General features: G+C 40.4%; 1 protein-coding gene across 2 annotated transcripts in view; it reads left to right on the plus strand.

Annotated features, from left to right (window-relative positions):
• Positions 1-11,560: 11,560 nt before the first annotated feature.
• NYAP2 (neuronal tyrosine-phosphorylated phosphoinositide-3-kinase adaptor 2) overlaps positions 11,561-19,686 on the plus strand; it is a 137,354-nt gene continuing 129,228 nt past the window's right edge. The window contains exon 1 of one of the 2 annotated variants that reach the window (XM_066193187.1): positions 11,561-11,775. In XM_066193187.1, coding sequence (XP_066049284.1) covers positions 11,570-11,775 — 206 coding nt within the window. In that variant the 5' untranslated portion in view covers positions 11,561-11,569. The remainder of the gene's footprint in view (positions 11,776-19,686) is intronic. The other variant, XM_066193186.1, reaches the window with a different exon arrangement.

Consider the following 19,686-nt stretch of genomic DNA (forward strand, 5'->3'; position numbering starts at 1 on the left):
AAATTAACCCACTTCTATTAAAAAACTATTTATTAACTCAGGTTTAAATCCAAATAAAAATCTAAGCCGCTTTTTTTCAATTGGTGCTAATGGCCCATCACAGTCATTGCTAAACTGAGACTTAGAATGAAGCATAGGGAAGACTTTCATTGAAAATTTCACTTGCCTCACACATGGGCAAGATAGTAGCTGTAAGGAAACTGGTTTTATTGGGAAATGAAGACACTCAATACTTGGGACTGATTAGAACCTGATGCTGGGTGTTGGAAGCAAGAAAAGCTAAAGGTCACTGCTGGAAAAGTCAAGGATAGCAGCAAGGTCTGGGTTAAGAAATGTGGCCCAGGATCAGGCAAGGAATCCATACTTGAAGGGTCATGAAGTGGTTAGAGCAACTACAGACTGGCAGCAATAAAACCTAAGGGTCAGGACCAAGTGCACAGGAGACGGAAAAGCAATTGAAGCTAAGGAGGCATTGTAAAGAAGAAAGAATAAAACCAAGTTAGCTTAGCCAAAGAATTTGTTAAATAGCCAAAGCCAGCACCTTGATGACATTGTATTTGTAAGTGTGGGTAAGCTGGCAATGCTTAGCTTCTGCTGTGAGGATTCAGCCTTGCTCACCATCTAGTCTTGGCAAAACCTGATAGGAGCCCTATCTCATTTGATTGCTGCATGGACAGGTCTTGTTCAATAGCCTCTTTCTTCCCATTTAGTGGCATGTAGGGTTTGGGTACAGGGATGAATATTCCTGTCATGGTCCCCTAGGTTAGGTGTCAGGAATTTCTAGGTTTAAGTCCTCAGTTTCTGTTTTTTATTTCAGATTTTTTTTTAGAACTTTTGGTTCTAAAAACCCTCTTCATATGTGGTCTGTTGGTCAGATATAAAAAACTGTCATGGAACTGCCTTCTCTGGAGAAGCTGCAGGTAACCTGGGAGTGGTGTATTCAAAGAAAAGAAACCTGTCCTTTTTTACCCTCGTAAATGTAAATAATTACATAACAGTCTCTGTATCAACTCACATGTTACCAGGTTCAAGCCTGGAAACATGGGATTTTCTTTTCTTGGAGATCCTTCCTCCTCCATTCACCAGCCAAGCAGAGACTTAGTCACTGGAACTGACTCTAATCCATTTGTCCTCAAGCTTCCCTTACTTCAGGGACAGGCAGACTGTCTTTCTCAGCCACTAAGTGGTCTGTTAGCATCTTAAATTAGTGTTCTCTTCCTCTTGAAAGCTCTTTGTCTCTGTGCTGCCTGAAGTCTTCAGGCCTTGCAAATCCTCAACCTGTCACTGAGGTTAAAAGGACTTGTCGTGCCCTGGACAAAGGAGCCTCCTGCAGAGGTCTTCTGTCTCTTCATTACATACTCTGTGCTCCAGCCCACTGCCAGCATGGCCAGGCAGAGTCTGGGGTATCCCACAACTGTTTTGAGTAGTTGCCAATGAGCAGTTCCACAGCACATTGTTCATATTCTGTTTTCCTGGTTTGCAAATGTCAACCACAGGTCAAGCCACATCTCTCTCTCTGTATGTATGTGTATTTGTAATATATGTGTGTGAGCATGTACAAACACATACAGAAATATAATGGGTTAATATTTCAGGTATGTAATGAAGCCTTGCACATGTTCTTCAGAAATTCAAAGCAAATGAAAGTAATTACACCTGCTGGAATTGAGTGGCTGTAAACTCTGGGAAGGATGTGGAGCAAAGGAGATAGGGAAAGAGGATTGGCAGCTACTGTGAGGAATGCATGGTCCTCCATTGCTGGCTGTTTGGAGGCCAGGAAGGCAGGGGTTGGCCTCTGCAGCATGAGAACACAGGTAGTAATTTGTGGAGGTGCATATATTTGTGCTGATTAGGTTTCTTTTGTAACAAAGGAGTGAAAGCCATTTGTGGGTTCATTAGAGTTGTCATTAAAGATGTTGAAAGGTTAGTAGCACAGTTCTGTAGAAACCTGTGGAAAAAACAATGAATGACACAAAACACTTTAGCTGAACTTTGATCCAGCCCTTCTGTCACTGATGCAGGAAATGCCATGTTCAATTCTGTGGGTGCTTTTTTCCTAGATTGTGAACTAAATTATAAGCTTTTTTGTGCAATAACCAGGAGTGGAACTGCCAGCCTTGCAGAGGTTGTAACTCCAGCGCCCTTCCCACAATCCTACTGGAAAAAAAAAATGGACATTTTCTTCCACAGCTGATAGACACATGATTAGCAGGAACCCTGGTGCAAGAATGAGAAGATGTGGAAATTGCCAAAAGGTGCAATAATGTAGGTAGTCATGGAAAGGATTTTATCTGAGGCAATTCAGTGACTGGGATGAACCATGTGGTGAAGACATAGGCAAGTGTTTCTCACTTTGAGATTAAAATTAGTAGTTCTTCAATTTGCTTATGAAGTTGTAATGACTTTACAGTGATATTCTTGTTAAAGTAACTTGGAAAGAAGTTTGTGCAATTTCTCTGTTTTCAGTGCATAACTTAGGGCAGAGATAGAGAAGATCTTTAGTTCCAGAAAAATATTGGGAATAAGATGCTATTATGTGACAGGAATCTCCAGCTGATGAAAATTAAAAAGTTTCTCAATAATCACGTGGCCACAGCTGCTCTTAAGGTATCCTTCAAGGAAGGAAAAAATCAGAAGCAGATCTGGGAGCTAGCCTCTGGGCTAGGAAAGGCACTCTCTTGACAGAACTGCCTCCAGTTCTACTCTGTAGGTACTTCCCTTCCAGATCTTTTTCCTTAACACAAAGAATAGTCCTCCATATCTTCAAACCCTGTTCTTCTGGCTTTGTAACCCTTCTTAAAACATCCTTTTGAAATGGCTTCTTGGAGATGTCATGAGAAAAATTCACTGCCCTGTTTCACAGGGTTGCAAGTGGTGTGCCGGGATGTGCAGTATAACAGTGAGCATGAAATGAATTACCAGTGAATATGAGAGGCAGTTTTAGCATCAGGCTTTCTTCAGGCTCTGGTTCCAATGCATGAAGGTGGTCTCTGTGTTTTTCAATGTGTCTATTTAGCTATCTTTAGTGCTGTTAAACTTGGGGTAATGTTGATATTCCAGTTTGGGGTAGAAAATCCGCAAGTTCTCCTGTGCTCTGTAGGTGAGGTCTTATTTGTGTACCAGTACAGCTTTTCATGTGAACATGCATTACTTTGAAAGGATTTCATTCCATGACTGAAATTTCTGTTATTGGTTTTAGGAATAAATTCAACTGTTACTGTAACATCAGAATCAAGATTTATGCTAGAGAAAAATATGCCTGTAACTTAAGAAAGAAGAAAGAATGTAATGTCATTTGGCAATGAGGAAATGCAATCTGTGCACATTCAGCCATCGCTCCTTTCCCTGGCTTTGGCGCAGGGAGTGAACGCTTTTGCTTTGTGTCCAGGCTGCAGGTTTGGGGGAGAGAAAGCAAAACTGCACATACTCTGCAGGGAGGAGCTCTAACACAGATTGATCCGGTTCAGAAGAAAGGAAATGTTTTCTTCCAAACCATTACATAAATTCTGGATGAGCATAAAACAGTGTAGTTTCACCCTGAATGCTTTTCAAACAGAATGCTTTCCAGAGTGTGCATGTCAATATAAGGGAGACGGCATAAATGTCACGCTCAGTCTGTCCGAGCTGCGTAGTTTTGTTCTCGTGCAATGGGAGCAGGTGGTGGGAGGTTGTTTTGATGGGCTGAGAAGCTCCTCCCCTCCTTCCCCAAGCAGCATTCTCATCTGCGTCAGCAGTAATTGTGTGCCTTGCACTGCTTTTCAGTGAGGGTGAGTGCAAAAGATACATCAATATGAGGTATCAAACTAAGGCTTAGGTATTGCTTTTAAGTGGCTACTCATTTCCTTGAGCCATAATATGGGCTAAAGGTTAACTTACACATTCTCCGTGGAAGAACAATTTCTCTTTTTTTGGGGAAGGGAGAAGGAGGGGGAAAGGGCGTTGTTTCATATTCCTTTCTACCTATAGACTCCATGTGATGTACAGTGCTGCTCATGCAGATTTCACCCCCCTACCCCACTGGATTATTTGCTAATCAGACTTCAGTGCAGTGGCGATAAGGGCGAGACTGTTGCCTAGCTAGGAGGCTGTGCCGGCGCCCGAGCCTCGGAGCCAGGAGCGACGCCGCTGCCCCGGCGTGCCGCGTGTCCATGGGCCCGGCGCGGCGGAGCTGTCCGAGGTGCTAGGATGCTGGTTGCGGCCGGATTGCAGCGGGAGAGGAGCCCCACTGTCCTGCTGGCACCCGAAGGTAGGCTTGCTCTTTGTTTGAGAATCCCTGATTAATCAGCAGCAGCATCCACGGACCCGGGCAGCTGGGGAGAGCAAGCCTGCCGGTAGTCACGGGGGAGAGACAGAGACGATGCCACGAGCCCGGACTGTTTCAGACCTTCTGTGAGTGGCAATGAGCGAGCAAGCGTCTTTCCTGCTGCAAGAAGCCATTTGGATAGGATATTTGCTGTTCCTTATATTCCTTTCTTTTTGTCTCCACAGAACATATTCAAATGAGGCACCTTAGAAATCTCTGTGTTAGTGCATATGATGGTGCTGTAATCGTCTGTGTTGTAAAGTGGGTAAAAATCATCCAGTTTCTTCTCTGCTGGACATCAGCGCAGGGTGTTGTTTATACCCTCCCATTATCCGTACCCTCTCCTCTCTGAATGTGGATTTAAAGAAGCAAGCACCTGTCTTTTCTTTCCACTTCATTTTTTTTAAAGCCAAACTTTCCATGCCATTTTAATCGTACGTTAAGAAGATCTGTAACATAACACATTGACTTATAGTGATGTCGAATTCTACAATCTGGGCAATACTGCCAACAAGATTTAATGCACTTTAACTGAAGAAAAAACTGAGCCTAACTGAAAATCTGTTTCTTATGGTGCTGAAATATCCCTTCCGACTGCACTGAGATAACCACAGGAAAGGGCTTTTACAGGCAAAAGTCACCTTTGATTATTGCACTTAGTGGTCCCCGTGGACTTGAATTTTGGTACGTACTTATTTTAATACATCCTATGAGCATGCTAATAAAATATGATGCTAATTAGTATGAAAAAAATAACATTACAAAATGAGATAATGAGTTGTCAAAATGCATAGAGACGAGTTTGCATGCATTTTTAGAAGATATTAATCAAGCCATTGCTAAACTAAAAGCTGAAGTCTGTTTGACTGGTTTTGTGTGCTTCACATGTTGATTGTGCTCGTAATAAAGATGCTTGGCAGCTGATTTTATTTTTGTTTGTAAAAAGCACTGTTAAATAATTAAATCCATTCTTTTATAGTTTCTGATGAATTAATTGAAATAATTTCTAACATCTATGATAGTCACTTATCAGACTTGCTGCACCATTAATATTTTACAGCATCTTAACATGAGACTGGTGGTAGTGAAATCTCCATTTCATTTTCTTAAAGAGGAGGAAAAAAAATAAGTCCATCAGCAAGAAGCTCGTGATTTCTTCTGAGTCCAAATGCACTGCTATTGGCATAGAGAATGCATGTATATGTCTGCTTGTGGTGTGGTTTTATTTCTTGTTGTTTGTAAGTTGTCTGCATAATAATGGGATGATAAAAAATCATAATTGCACTTAAGTGCTAGCCATTCTGAATCTAGGTTTGTAATTGTCCGGCATCCATGCAGTCAGGAGGAAGCTTTATTTTCCTCTGGGAATAAAAGTGATAAAAGTGTTGCTGTATTGCAAAATAAACAACAGCTTTTTACATCCTGGAGTCATAGAGGAGTCTGTTAGCAAAGACCTTCTTCCTTTTCAAAAGGCACCTGCAAGGGGGCCAAAATTCAAGGCCCAGGGTATTTTCTAGTTCTTAAAACTATAGGGAACACAGCTTTTCCCTCTGAAGTGTAGGACATCTATAGAAATTGACTATTCCTTTAAACCCATGCAGAAGCAATTTCAGTCTACTGAAGGAGACACTTTTAACCTCTTTAAGTGAAGGGCTCAGCACTACTCAGCTTTAGTGATTTCACCCAGGTTGCTAGAGCTCATGCTGTGTAATATAATGAGCACCAGGTATATAATCTGTAATTCCAGCCAGAATATAAAGTATATTTTGTACTTCCAAATGACAGTAGTGGTTCCTTGGTTCTTTTTCTTTATATATCTGCATAATACTTGTCAAATGATATGTAGTAAGAAAGTTGCCAATTTCAGAAGATTTTTCCTCTTTAACATTATAATTTCTGGCATCACTGTATGTGAAACCAGAAATGTCATTTTATTGTTAAGAATCAGCAGGGAATGCAGCTTTAAAAGGCATGTCTTAGCGATTTGTCTCATCACATTCACCTGTTTGGGTATTTCAAATATCACTTGATAGAAGGCACAGTTATGATAGGAGACAGAATTCTGCTAAGTAGTCTGTAGTGTATTTTTCCCTCACTAAATTTTTCTTGATTGAAGTGAAAGTATTTTTTGTACACCCAATACCATTAGGTCCTTATTAGTGCTGCTGTGGTCAGCAGTTTGTGAAAATTGGATACGGCTGGCCTGTCTGCTTTTATTCTTGAGAGAAGCTAGAATAAAACAGCTCTGACTCAAGGGTTGAATGGCTGGTTATCATCCCTGTTTGTGCAGAATCCTTCTGATATAATGAATTTAGTGGAGGGAGTTAAAACGTAATGAGAAAGCAGATGTTCTTTCAAAGAGAGGAGGCAGTGTTTGGGAGGGAATCAGGGAATACTGGAGAAGTGTGCAGTAGGCCTTTATAAATTTGAGATTGGACTCAGGACTTTGGGCAACCCCACACTTGTTTTTCCATGGTCTCTTCTCCTATGTTAAAATTAAAAAAAAAAAAATCCCTCTGGTTTGGAAGAAGGCAATCAGTGCCTTTGTCATGACTTCAAAAAGCTCCTTCAGTTTAATGTCAGCACTGCCAATTTTCAATGCAGCACAGCTGCAGCTTATGGCTGTCAAGCAAGCTGAAAAGCAACTGATATGTTGGGGATCCTGATGTGAATAAGAGAGAGAATGGCATGTCTGAATCTTCACGTGTAGCACTGCTTGGATACTGTGATATTCAGCTGATTACTCATATTCTGAAATCAATAATTTTTGCACACTGATCATATGAAAAGGAAGTGGCTTGTGGTCTGATCAAAAATACCGTGTATGAGGCATCAGAGCAAAGGGTTAGATTAGAAGTAAGGTATGCAACTGTCCTGTGAAACACAATGCACTCTGCTCTCACAGAAATTGTATCTGAATCAATACAATGATCTTGAATTTAGTTATGTAAATATTTCTAGGCAAACCGGGAAGGGGACTGCTTGCCCTTGCCAGTAAACCAGATGCATTGGCAGGAAAAAAAAAAAAATCTTTCTTGCTTTACTCCTCCCATGCTGACAGCTGAATGCATGAGCCATGCCAGTGCAAACCTCCCTGGTCAGGGTCTGCCAGGGTCCCTCTGGTCTGGGGGTACCTGAAGGGGCAGGTGTCAGTGGGCAGGATGGCTGTGATTGTGGCTTTTTCTCAGTGAGGTTTCACAGAGTGTTAGTCCTTAAGAAGGAAAGTGTACATGATGGAGAACTCCTTTGTGTCCTTGTGCTCTGATGGATTTTCAAAGGTGTTTGTGTTCAGTAAACACTCAGAACCAAGTTCCTCCAAACAATTTTTGTTGACTTCTCAGTACATTGGCTCCAATAGCTAAACTCCAAGGCTTTTTCTCTGCCCCGCCATCTCCTTTTGTTCTTTCACAATGAGGAGGGGAAAAGAAAGGAGTGTGTAAAGAATTTCTCAAGTGGTGCAACTCTCAGTTATAATTTTCCAGGACTGCTTGATTTCAGAAAACAAAATGCACTGAAAGAAACTTGATTACAAATACATAGGTGACTGTATAGTCCTTGTTACTGGCTAACAAAATCCCTGATCACAGTGTGCATGTTAGGTATACCAGGATCATGGGGCCTCAGTTTACATGACTTATTAACAATTTGCATTTGCAAAGTTTTAATCAAATATGAATGTACTCAAAGAGAATCTTTGCCTTTGCCTGTATTTGCCCTGGCAAATGGTTAGGACTTGCTCACTGCCTGAGTTTACCAGCCATCAGAACCTTTGCTCAAAAGGTGATCAGTGCTGTCCAGCCATTTCCCAAGGAGGGGGACAGGCAGTCACTGCATGGGACTCCAGGGGCCATACGTGTTAATTGCAGCCTGTTGCAGCTATGGAGCACATTTACTAAGGTAACATATTCTCTGAAGTGGCATTAATACCTGTAAGTAAAATTGGTCCTAGTGTGCTGCCCAAGGAATACTAAGACTGTAAAAATGTTTACAGTAATTAATTAAGCTTTTTGCACCTGCTGTTTGCATTTTAAATCCCTGTTTAAGTATAGCATGTACAACTGTACACTATCAGAAAATGCAGTAAGACTGTAAAATATCGCATACACGGGAGGTACAAAGGGTTTGAGTCAGAAAATGCTTGCTGCTTGCGCAGAGGCTTTTTGGAGTCAGTGCTATAAGAGCAGTTTCAAGGTTCGGAAATATCTGTGTGTTCCCAGCTACCTCCAGGAGTACCCCAAACTGATTTTAGTGTCACAAGCATGCAAAGGATCAGCAGTCACAGGAGGAGTTCTTTAGCTGCAGTTGCTCAGTACTGCTGTGGGATTGGGCCTCTGTTAGGACAAAGAATAGATCTTGATCTATTTAGTAAATAGTAAGTTTTTGCATAAGTTTAGTAATAAAAAACATCAGTAGCAAACCAGAATATCAAGTCTTTCCTCAGTTCATGGAGCAGAATAAGGGCTTTTTATTTAATTCTTTTTTTTTGCCACTGGAATGATTTCATCCTCCTGTTTAAAAAAATAAACATCATATTACAAGGAGATTCAGTATATCCTTAATTGTTAGCTCATTTCTGAGCTCCAAAAAGAAAGGAAAAAGTGAGAAGAAACGCAGTATAGTCAAAAAAGACGTGTAAAGCATATCATGTGTCTTGGGGAAAAATGAATGAGAACTGCATTTATAGAAACCCTGTTGAAGTTACCTTCAGTATAAAATTTCCTATTACATTTCAGGAGTAAACCCTGGTCACTGAAAAAATCAATGGCAATACTGCCATTCAGGTCACTAGGGTGAGATTTCTCTGCTGTGCAGGTTTATTTGAATTTAATTCAACATATGCAGAAACAAGGTTTTACTAGAAGTCCAAAATGGAATTCACAATAAAATAGCCATCTGGGAAAATGGCCCAGACTTTAACCATCAAAAAGCAGATATCATTTGAGGAGTTCAGAGAAAGGGGAGTTAGAGCTGTCTGTGCTGTTAGTGTTGGTTTTAATCTTGTAGACTTCATGCTGTAGAGAGACTCAGGAAGGGGCTTTGATATCTGGCCTTACTTTTTTTAATCAGCAAGGTTAGGAATTAGTCTAAGATGATGGCTGCTGAAGAATCATAACATCCATAGAGTCTGTTCAGCTCACTGTCATCTTTCTAACATCCTCTTGTGCAGACAGTGTGCTACTCATGGTGAACACATAGAATGGCTGAACGCACATTCCAGCCCAGCAGAGTTCTAGCCAGCTCCAATGTCAGAGCTGCGTGAAATGGCATGCAGGCACATTGGGCTGCACTAAGACCTCCTTCACTGGTTTTACCCTGCAGGGATTAGTGGGAAATGCTTATACCCATGCTTGAAAATGCTTAAAGATCACTTCAGTGACCCTCAACATCAGCCTTATGTTCGTGTTCAGGCTTAGTTGATAGGTTGGAAGGCAGAAGAGGTAATAGGAGAAGACCCTTTGCATCCTCTGAGTCTTCATGATTTTAACAGTTGTGTTACCATTGTACAGAAATTTTGATATGCAGACACAAGAGAAAAAGGGGAAATTATCAGAGTGCTTTTAAGGTATTTAGTGCCTGAAACTAGCTGCTTGTTGCCCTTGTCACTTCAAAAGTTCCCCCAATCAAAACAGGGGGAAAACATTCAAGGGCAGAAATATATTTCTCTCCTCTTTTTACCCCTTGCATTTTCAGAGTCAGGGCCCAGATCTGAAGGCCCGGAGCGGATTTCTAGAATCTTTAAGAGCATTTAAATTTATTTATTTATTTACATCTAACCAGTGCCAGCCTAGATCGGAATTTTACATCTCCAGCTATGTAATAAATGTTAGAAATATAACATTACACTAGGAAATAGGGGAAAGAATTTTGTCGCTGATTCCACAGGAACCCTGCCCCTAAATTCCGTGTGCAGACAGGATTCTTATTGACTATTCAATAAGATCCTTTCTAGTTGTAGTGTTGGCATATTCTGAGGCTGATTCCGAGAAGCCACGCCATCCTTCTTCAGGGAAGGGAGGAATGCTGGAGCAGTGAATAAGCAAACGTGCCTTAGAGAGCTGAGTTCAGCTGCCAGGTCTGCCAGCAAATCGCTCAGTGACTCCTGCACCAAATCCCCGGCTGTGGGGTGAGGGCCCCTCACAGGGCTGTGTGCAGGTAGTGCCCCTCAAGCTTGTAATGCTTCTGGACCTAACAATAATCAGTATTTTTGAAAGGATGGAACAGTCCTTTTTTTTTAAACTTCTATTTTACTCGTTTAATGAGTGACCAATCCAGTCCTATCCAGCACAGACTTGAGAGAGAGACAGTCTGTCTCTTGAAATTCTATCTTGCCTTTAGTCTCCTGTAGTATTTACTGATGTGTCTGTACACCAGAGCTCTTGCAACTCCCAGGAGTTTTGTTGATGAATGGAAAACCTTTGGGGCCTTTCCATAGAGTTTTTAGGCTGCCTGCCACAGACCCAGGAATGACCCAGGGGTCTAAGTGTGTCAAGGTGCTCAGCTGGAGGTGCTGTAAAACCCAGTGTCTGTCATACCTCTGGATTACAGACTCTTGGAGACTTCAAGGGTCTGCTCTGAAGGTCCCAGCTCAGCTGGGCATTCTTGTCCATTCTTGGAGCTTCAAGCTAACAAGATGTTGGGCAACAGATAACCAGGGCTTATAGGCTCATATGAAATTGCTGAGAAATACAGAAAAATATTTCACAATACTTATCTCTAAATTTAAGGGTTTTGCTTCAAAAAATGGAACAATAGTTTTCACCTGAAGTTTAGAATATCCTGCAGAATAGGAACTTTGTCTGGTAGTCCGAATAGAATTTTTTTCTGGTAATCTGCTCTGGTGCAGCCTTACCTAAACTGTAAAAGGGACCCATCATCCTGTGTTGGGAGCTTTCTCAGTACAATTCAAACTGAGATTCAGAATGGCAGTATTTATGCTACTGATGGGTACTAGGAAATAGGAGGGGGTGGAAAGAAATATTTTTGTGATTTAAACAGTGTAAGTGTATGGATCTGTGTTGTCTGCAAGAAGGGACTCTTGGTTTTGTCACTTCTTGTCTGGAGTAAAGTTGTTCTGTGTTCTGAATTCCTTTGTTTATTACCCTTTAAATGAGAAAGTCTGAAAAATTGTCTCTTACGGAGATGTTAATTACAACTGACGTGATCTTGCTGTCATAAGCCATAAGTTATTTTCCTACTGATTAAGGTATTATGTGTTTTTCAACCTGCAGGAAACGTTGCTTTCCTTTGTTCATTATCTCCTGCAAGATGATGAGTTCTAATCAGGAGGAGGTCACTTTGGGCGCTTTTCTCCAGTATATTGAAGACATGGGGATGAAGGCCTATGATGGCTTGGTTATACAGAATGCATCAGACATTGCTCGAGAGAATGATCGCATGAGGAATGAAACAAACCTGGCTTACTTGAAAGAAAAGAGTGAAAAACGCCGAAAACAAGAAGAAGCAATAAAACGGTAAATATTTTGATAATAAGATGAGTGGTCTGGCAGAGTGAATGAAAACCAAGGGATTCAGATATGGTAAATATGTGTAGAGCAGTTGATTTCTAAGCAGCTTGCTGGCCAAAGCAGTTCAGACCATTGGCCTCTGTCAGGCCTCTAACACATGTGGCTTACACTGTGTAGGCGTAGCTTGAACATGTAGCTTGAACATCTTGAGCAGGTGTGATTTGTAACAAAAAGTTTGGCTTTTTGGAATAGGAGATGTACATCTAGTGACAAAAGGGTTGTCATCCTCTCAGTGCTTTTAGATGAGCAATTTGTGCAAAAATTTATTTGTGTGTGAGCAAGACAGGGAGAGTCTCACAGGTCAAAATAGATTCTTCTTGATCTGATGTTTTGAATCAGGTAAATTTTCAAAGCTTTCTAACTGGTGTCTGAGTTGTTTAGGGTTTTTTTTTTAAGTGTCTATTATTTACATTTTCCTTTAAATTCTATGATCTATGAAGTCAGTAACAATATTGCAATCACTTGCAGGAAAACAGATCAAGCCCCTGATGGGCAGAACCCTATAATGGCTCTTCTTGAACAATTCCATTGATTTTAATTGACTGTTAATGAGAGGAGCACTTGTATGACCTGGCCTCTTGTGCCAATGGATATCAATGAAATCTCTGCAGCCTCATGGAGAAGAAAAGAAGGTTGAACAGAATAGATATAAATATTTATTACGTACATTTGCCAATACAAAAAATTGGTTTTTCTTGAGGTGAAGGTAAAATTCTCTAATACAGGTAAATCCTCCATCCAAATCCTTAACTTTTATATGCAAATGGATGGCTTGAGCATAAACTGATAGGAGGTCCTTTGAATATTTTTCCCCAGCATGAATCTTCTGTATTTCAGTTTAAGTGATTAAATTTTATGCTATGTCTTGGGTACTGTACATCCAGGTATAACAGACATGCTGTGCTGTGAACATTTGAGCAACGCCTCGGTAGTCTGATAATTTTGATGGAACATTAAAAGGAAAAGAGCAGCACACACAGTTTGAGAGAGGAGGGAGATGAAGGAATTATAGTGAAAATATGGCTGCTGTATGTTCCAGGAAGTGGAACTATTCGGATTGTCAGTAATTTCATTGGAGTGATAAGAATAATGTGAAATTAAGGTGAATACAGTTAATTAGGCTGTGCTCTGGCTAACCTGCTTGCATGTACTTTTATATGTGTGACCATAAATGTTACTAAGTACCAGAACAGATTTTGTTATGAGTAGGTTTCTTGGGACATGAGAGAATAACTTGTGGACCTACCTGGTTCTTTATAGTCCTCTAGCCAAGCTTTTCTACCTCATTTCAACAGTAGTGACAGTATTTCCTGCACTGTGGTTGGTTTGTGTTGTTTTGTTCATTGACCCTGGCAAAGTGATTTGATGAAGAGCTCTGGATAAGTACAGATGATTTAGGGCTGAGCCAAACCATGGAATTTTTGCCCACACTCAACTGAGATCAATGAGAACAGAGTATTTACCCTCAGTCACAGAGCCAGAAGACAGGAGGTAAAGGACCAGCAGCACAGTGGGCTTATTAGAGGAACAGCATGTATTTATATGTGGTTTGGAGATAGCAACATTTCCTCAATACAGTGTTCTTCTCTGGGAAACTGTGTTTGCAGTGATCCCCTCTGATCCCTCCCCACCTGGCTTATCTCAATAACACTGAGGGGGGTAACAATATCTGCCTGAGGAAACAAAGAAGGAAAACACCTCAGGAAATCTTGGAAAACACTCTCTTTAAGTTTTTTTTTGCTTTCTCCCATGTAAACTTGGGGAGGTAAAAAAAGATATTTGCCATCAACCTTTGATTGGAAAAACTAAAAACAATGGCAGACCAAGGGAAAATACCTGATTTGACTAAAGGAACCACAATGTCTGAAGTCACTTAGGCTGATTGCAATTGAGTCAGCTCCCTCTAGTAACCTCCAGAGATTCATCCAAGACCACGTTGTCTATTGAAATGCAGCAGTCAGGAAAGGGTAAAGTAGGATCATTGATTTCTTCTTTGTTCTGTACTATATTCTTTATGTCTTTACCTTATCTTGGTGGGTATTTATATTGTCCCTAATTCCTGAGAGCGTGGCCTAGATAGCAAGTGGTGCACATGTGCAGTGGTGACTGCCACCAGTCTGGAGACTCCCAATAGCTGAAAGCAATCTCCTTAGCAACAAGGGAGTCATCCCCTGTGATTAACTGCAGGTAGATTTTTGAGGAGGAGAGAGGGTTCCCACAAATACTCTTCGTTTGCATTTGAGAATCAAAGCAGCCAGAAGTCTTTGGCACCTACAGAGAATCACCTGCTAGTCCAATTATTGAATTATTTAGAAGCTATTCAATTTTACTGTTCAGATGGTCTCTATTAGAAGAAGGCTGGTTGTGTATGTTAACAACATAATAATGAGTAATATATTGTCCAATAAATTGGTTGTAGTCACATACAACAGTATTTAGAAGCAGCTGTTATTTACCTAAATCATCTCATAACTATGCTGAATGACTTAAGTTCATTGAAATTAATTAGTCTGAGCAGTTTGGAAACAAGATCTGAAAAAATGACCTAAAAAAAAAATGTTTGATTTTAGGTTTTTCCTTCCAATGGATACATTGGGCTGTGTTTCTTCAGTAGCACTGATGTACCTTCAGTGTCATTGCTGTCCCATGGTGCTGCTTCTGATAGGTTAATTGTGGGGAAAAATGTATGGATCCATTGTACATTGCGGGAGATAAACACAGCGTATTGGATTGGGAAAAAAAACCCCAGCAACTAGTCTTTGTCTAATCTTGCTGGGCTGAGTCAGCTGATCTGATCTGAATTTCTGACCTAATTTTAGTATGGTACTTAGCGCTCATGCGGAGAAAATAAGGTTAATGTGCTGATTAGTAGCTAAGAGTAAGACACAATAAATACATATGTATATAGGACCTAATGTATAGACTTTTTTTCTTCCATCTTTTATTCTTCTGGTCTTATTACATGATCCTTGTCTACTCAGGGAGCTGTGTCCAGATTAAGGGAAGGTACTGGCATATTGCCTACAGAGCCTATAAAGTGCAAATAAAATAATGGAGCAGTATTATTTTCACTGGCAATACCATGAGATGTACATTTGCCACGATACAATATCAGCTGTAGGCAGCATTTCTGGGAACAGAAGGTAGATTTGCCTCAGCTATTGTGGGTGCCAGGAAAAAGGTGAGTATTTGGAGCTCATATAGGGCATCTGTTAGAATGAGCAATTGCCTTCTGACTCATCCAATACTGAAATGCACATATTTAGATACTTTATTATTGTTTAGTGTGGATACTTTACCAACGTTTTCCCTTTTTAATTGCACAAAAATAAAATCTTGGAAAGAAACAAATAATGAACACTCCTCCTCTGAAGGCTCAGACATATTGCATTTATCAGAGTCAAACTATTAAGGAGTGCATGCTTTCAAAGGTCTGGCTTCTATTTTTTATGCATCATTTAAGTTACTCTTTCTGTCAGGGAAGTCATCATTTTCACTTGTAACACTGTGAAGATGTGACTACTGTAAAGCTGGTGGTGTCAGTGGGCATGAATTTCTGCCTGCCAAATCCTGGACTTAGTCATCAAAATATTTACTTCTAATGGTTTCCCTTACTTGTAGCTCGCTCCCAGCACCTAAATGGCTCTATGGAAAGCCTTGCTTGTGCTTGTATCCAGACAGATGCTGTCGAGAGGAGGAGCTTTTAGGAGCACTGTTGTGTGCTAAAGCTAGCAGAAATGGGCCAGCCAGCCAGTGGCAGAGTTAAGCTCTTGTAGTAAAGAAGGAATTGTAATGAGCAGCTGTCATAACCTCTCCTTTCTTTGGCAAACCAAGTACTGAAGACTAACCCATCAGCGAAAGTAAGATCACATTTTTCTCTTGCCTTTTTTTCTTAATTTTAATGGTCATGGAAGTAATTGAATTCAGGTATTATCATTCTGTAGTTTTCTGTCATTCCTATCCTTAGTTTCCTTCGTGAACAAGACGTAAATTATGTGTCCTTCAGCTAAAAGTTGTTATCAAGCGTGGGTGACAGTAAGAAAATAGAAAAAGATTTCTATGCATGGGATTATTCACTGCCAAAAGCTCTGTTCAGCTGAGAAAATGTGTGTAATCTTAGACTATATGGACATGCTGAAGAGTTTCTACCAAAATATTTCTACCAGAATAAAAAATAACTGAAAGGAATTTCGTTATGAACTTAATTTTTATAATTATGTCTTGAAATCAGAACAATACTTTAGGTGAAAGAATGTTTAAAGTACTATTTATTTTTTTTTCTGAACATCTGTCTTTAGTTGAAATTCTGTGTAGTAAACTGAGCATTTCTAAATTTGCAGGAATAATAATTCTTGCTAGATTATAGTATGCTTATAGCCTGACCTCAAAAAAATGATGAAGGAAGTGCATTAAATATTATGGATCATGGTGAGAGCCTCAGTTTAAATACCTGTAAACACATTATTGAGATATTATACATTACAAGCTTGTTAACCCATTGTTTTTGGCTTGTTGTGTTGATGTAAGTTGTGGAGTGTTTGTTTGTTTGTTTGTTTGCGGGTTTTTGTTTCTTTTTTATTTTGTTTTGTTTTGGTTTTGTTTTTTTGGGGGCTTTTCTGTTTGTTTTTGGTTTTAATTCAAATCTGAGTCCACTTGGTGAATGTGTCTTTTGGGGTCAGTGGTATGTGCTCCTTTGATCAAAACGTTTGTGCTATGAGGAGGCTTAACTGGGGCACCGTTGTTTCCTTTATCTTCCTCCTGGACATGTTGCATGCTTATTTCATCCTAGATTAAGTTATTGCTCTGATACCACTGTTTTGGTGGAAGTGCCTGATGAGGTGTGATAGAGACTAATATTCTTCTATGATTTCAAAACCTCTTTCTCATGAAAATATCCTGGGGTGTGTTTTGTAATTGGTTCAATGCAGAAAGAGTAGCATAGACAGTTTTTTTCCACCAAGAGTAAGTAAAATGGTTGTGCAGTCAATGACCTCCAAATGTATTTTTGTTGCTTTTGTAAGTAAACAGATGTGATGATTTAGCCAACAAATCCTCCCTTCCAAATGCTCATATCCATATGGCTGCCTGTATTATTGCCACACAAAATAAACAACAGACACAATGCAAACTATTTTATGTTGCTGTTGCTGTTATTCAGAGAAGTTTTATTTTAGAACAGTCATGTGATTAATGTCATTTAAAATTTACCATAGAGGCCGATATCCAGAAACACAATCCAAAAGACCAAGGAAATAAAGCAGAAATCATTATCAGTTTGCTATCTAAATCTTGGAGTTATTTTCAAAAACTCTTCCCTTTTAGGGCTTCTGCCTACAACCTTTACTTCTCAGAGAGTTCACATGGTCTCATTCCCTTCATTGTTCCACAAATTGCTCAGATCCACTATGTAGGTGGGTGCTTTTTCTCTGAGGACTCATTTGGTCTGTTTAAGAGCACATCAGGAGTGTGGGGTCATAGAGAGCCCAGAAGGCTTCTAAAGGGGTTCCAGACCCCTATTCTTGTTAAAACCCAGTGGAAGACTCTCAAGGCTGTTGGTATTCACAGGACTGCCTGACCACCTCTGTAAAGGAGTAATGTGAATGGCCTGGCTCCAATTCCATCTGGGTGGATGTTTCCATCCAGCCTTGAGGCTGGAACTGCCTGGGTACACTGGGTCATCCTGGAGGTGTGTTGTACCTCCAGGACACAGTCCTTGGCACACTACTGCTGGGAGATGCTTGGGCCTCCCTGGATCTTAATGGACAGTTTGTAGCCATTTGTTCCCACTCCACTTCTATTTCTAGTCTCTTCTCTCACTATCTTTTGATTACTCTTCAACTACAGGATGTAGTTAAAATTATCCTGCATTTCTTTAAACCCAAAACTCCTCTTAGCAAGAGAGATGCATGTAGAGCTCCGGAAATAGAGACATTTTGAATGATCCTGTAGAGTTCTGGTGGTGCCGTTATTCGCAGTCAAATGTTTGCATTTGTTTCAAGAACGTCTTCAAGTATGTCACAAATTTGCAAAGAGTAAAGTAGAAATTAATTAAAACTGTTGTTATGAAGACTGGATAAAAAATAAGGAAGACTATTCTCAAGCATGCCCAGATGAAGTTTTTATAACTATTTTAGGATGGACTTAATTAATAGAGAAATACATTCAGTGATACAGCAAAATTCATATGCAAATGAAAAGCATTGACCTCTTCTGGCACAGGTTTTCCAGTAGCCAAAAAGTGCTCCATGCTGAAGTTCATTGACACCTGACAAATTTTGTAATTGCCTGTGACCCAAATTTAGAGTTTGTGTTGCAACCTGGAGGACAAATACTTCTACAAAAAACATGTAGAAAGAAATTTCACAACCCATTGTGGGAAAATTGCAACTAGCCATTGTCCTAGACACTGAGAACACACAGCCCCAGTCTGAGAACCCAGCAGAACTGATGCTTTGTGCCAGAATTAGAATAGGAAGAGTGAATCTTTCTGTACCTTCAGGAAAATCCATTATTTAACAATAACTGTTCACAAAGTTGAAGAAAAACAAATGTTTTCTTTGAGCAAAATAGCTCAGTTCATTGCTCTTTTCAGGGCCATGAATCACAGCTGTATTTGTCTGGATTTAATATTAATAAAGATTGCTTTAAGCCCCATCCAGCTGGCAGGCATCTGTGCCCTTTGCATGCTCTCCTCAGCACCCTCCTGACAGGCTATGCATACTCCTATTTATTTATTTATTTATTTGTTTTCTTTCACAGGGAAACATGGTATAATACTTGATTATTTAATTGGGATGTTTATTTTCTTAGCCTAAAGTAGAGAGTCTGCTCTTGGGTATGCCCCTGAAAGTAGAGAATGTCACACCACTTCTGTAACAGAGGCATCAGGTGAAGGGCATCTTGTCGTCAAGTTATGCTGCATCAGTGGCTAAAATTTATATGGAAAGAGGAATATGTATGTGCAGTGATTACATTTTTGTGTGATTGGATTAAAATAGGAGCAAGCAGAGATTAGAGAAGAAATGGATTGCAGAGACATTATTAGCTGTGGGTTTTATAGCTAATTTGAGAATGCTTTTATTTTTCCTTCTGGCTTTCCACTCTAATTTAAGTTAGAAGCAAAGTCAGTTGAAAACATATAAAAAAATAAATTAATGCACAAAACCCTCACCACAAATAGCCCCCCATAACACAAACCAACTGAAAAAATACCTTTGTGTGGTGTGTCCTGAGCACGGGGCCTTCCTTCAGGAGTAGTAGAGCCAGCGGGTGAGCCCAGCTCAGGCCTCGGGAGAGCCCTGCTGGGCTGGGGCAGGTGCCACAGCCCCCCGTGAGCTGCCAGGAGCCTGGGAATGAGCCCAGGGAGCTGCTTTGGTCCCACAGAAGGTGGGTGTCAGTGGAATTGGTTTTCATTTCCCTTTTCATTGCACAGCACCCAAGGACCCCATGTGGAAATTGTTCTGAAACATGAGCCCAGTGCACGCAGAGCAAAGACAGCTCCCAGCATGAGCTAAAATTGTACCCAATGGGTGCCTAAAGGGGCAGCTGAGGAGTTTGGAGACTGCTCATTTCCTTCCCTCTATTAGTGCAGCACAGAATAAACTCAAGTGTGTCCCCAGTGGTTGTGATGAATTACATCCAGCAGTTCTCTCTGAAAACTACAGAGGAGCAAACACTTCCAACGGACCCCGGCAGATGCTTCTGGAATGTGTCAGGATTGAGAAGGCCAAAGCCAGCTAAAACCCACAGAAATATTCCTGCCAACAAGTGTTTTTCTTGACAAAATGGTAACATTTTAAAAGATCAAAAATGAGAGTAACTGCAGGGTTTTCCGTAAATTAATAAGATTTACCTGGG

Source organism: Chamaea fasciata, unplaced genomic scaffold (assembly GCF_029207755.1).
Source record: "Chamaea fasciata isolate MVZ Bird 193981 ecotype frontalis unplaced genomic scaffold, bChaFas1.0.hap1 SCAF_11, whole genome shotgun sequence".
Classification (NCBI taxonomy): domain Eukaryota; kingdom Metazoa; phylum Chordata; class Aves; order Passeriformes; family Sylviidae; genus Chamaea; species Chamaea fasciata.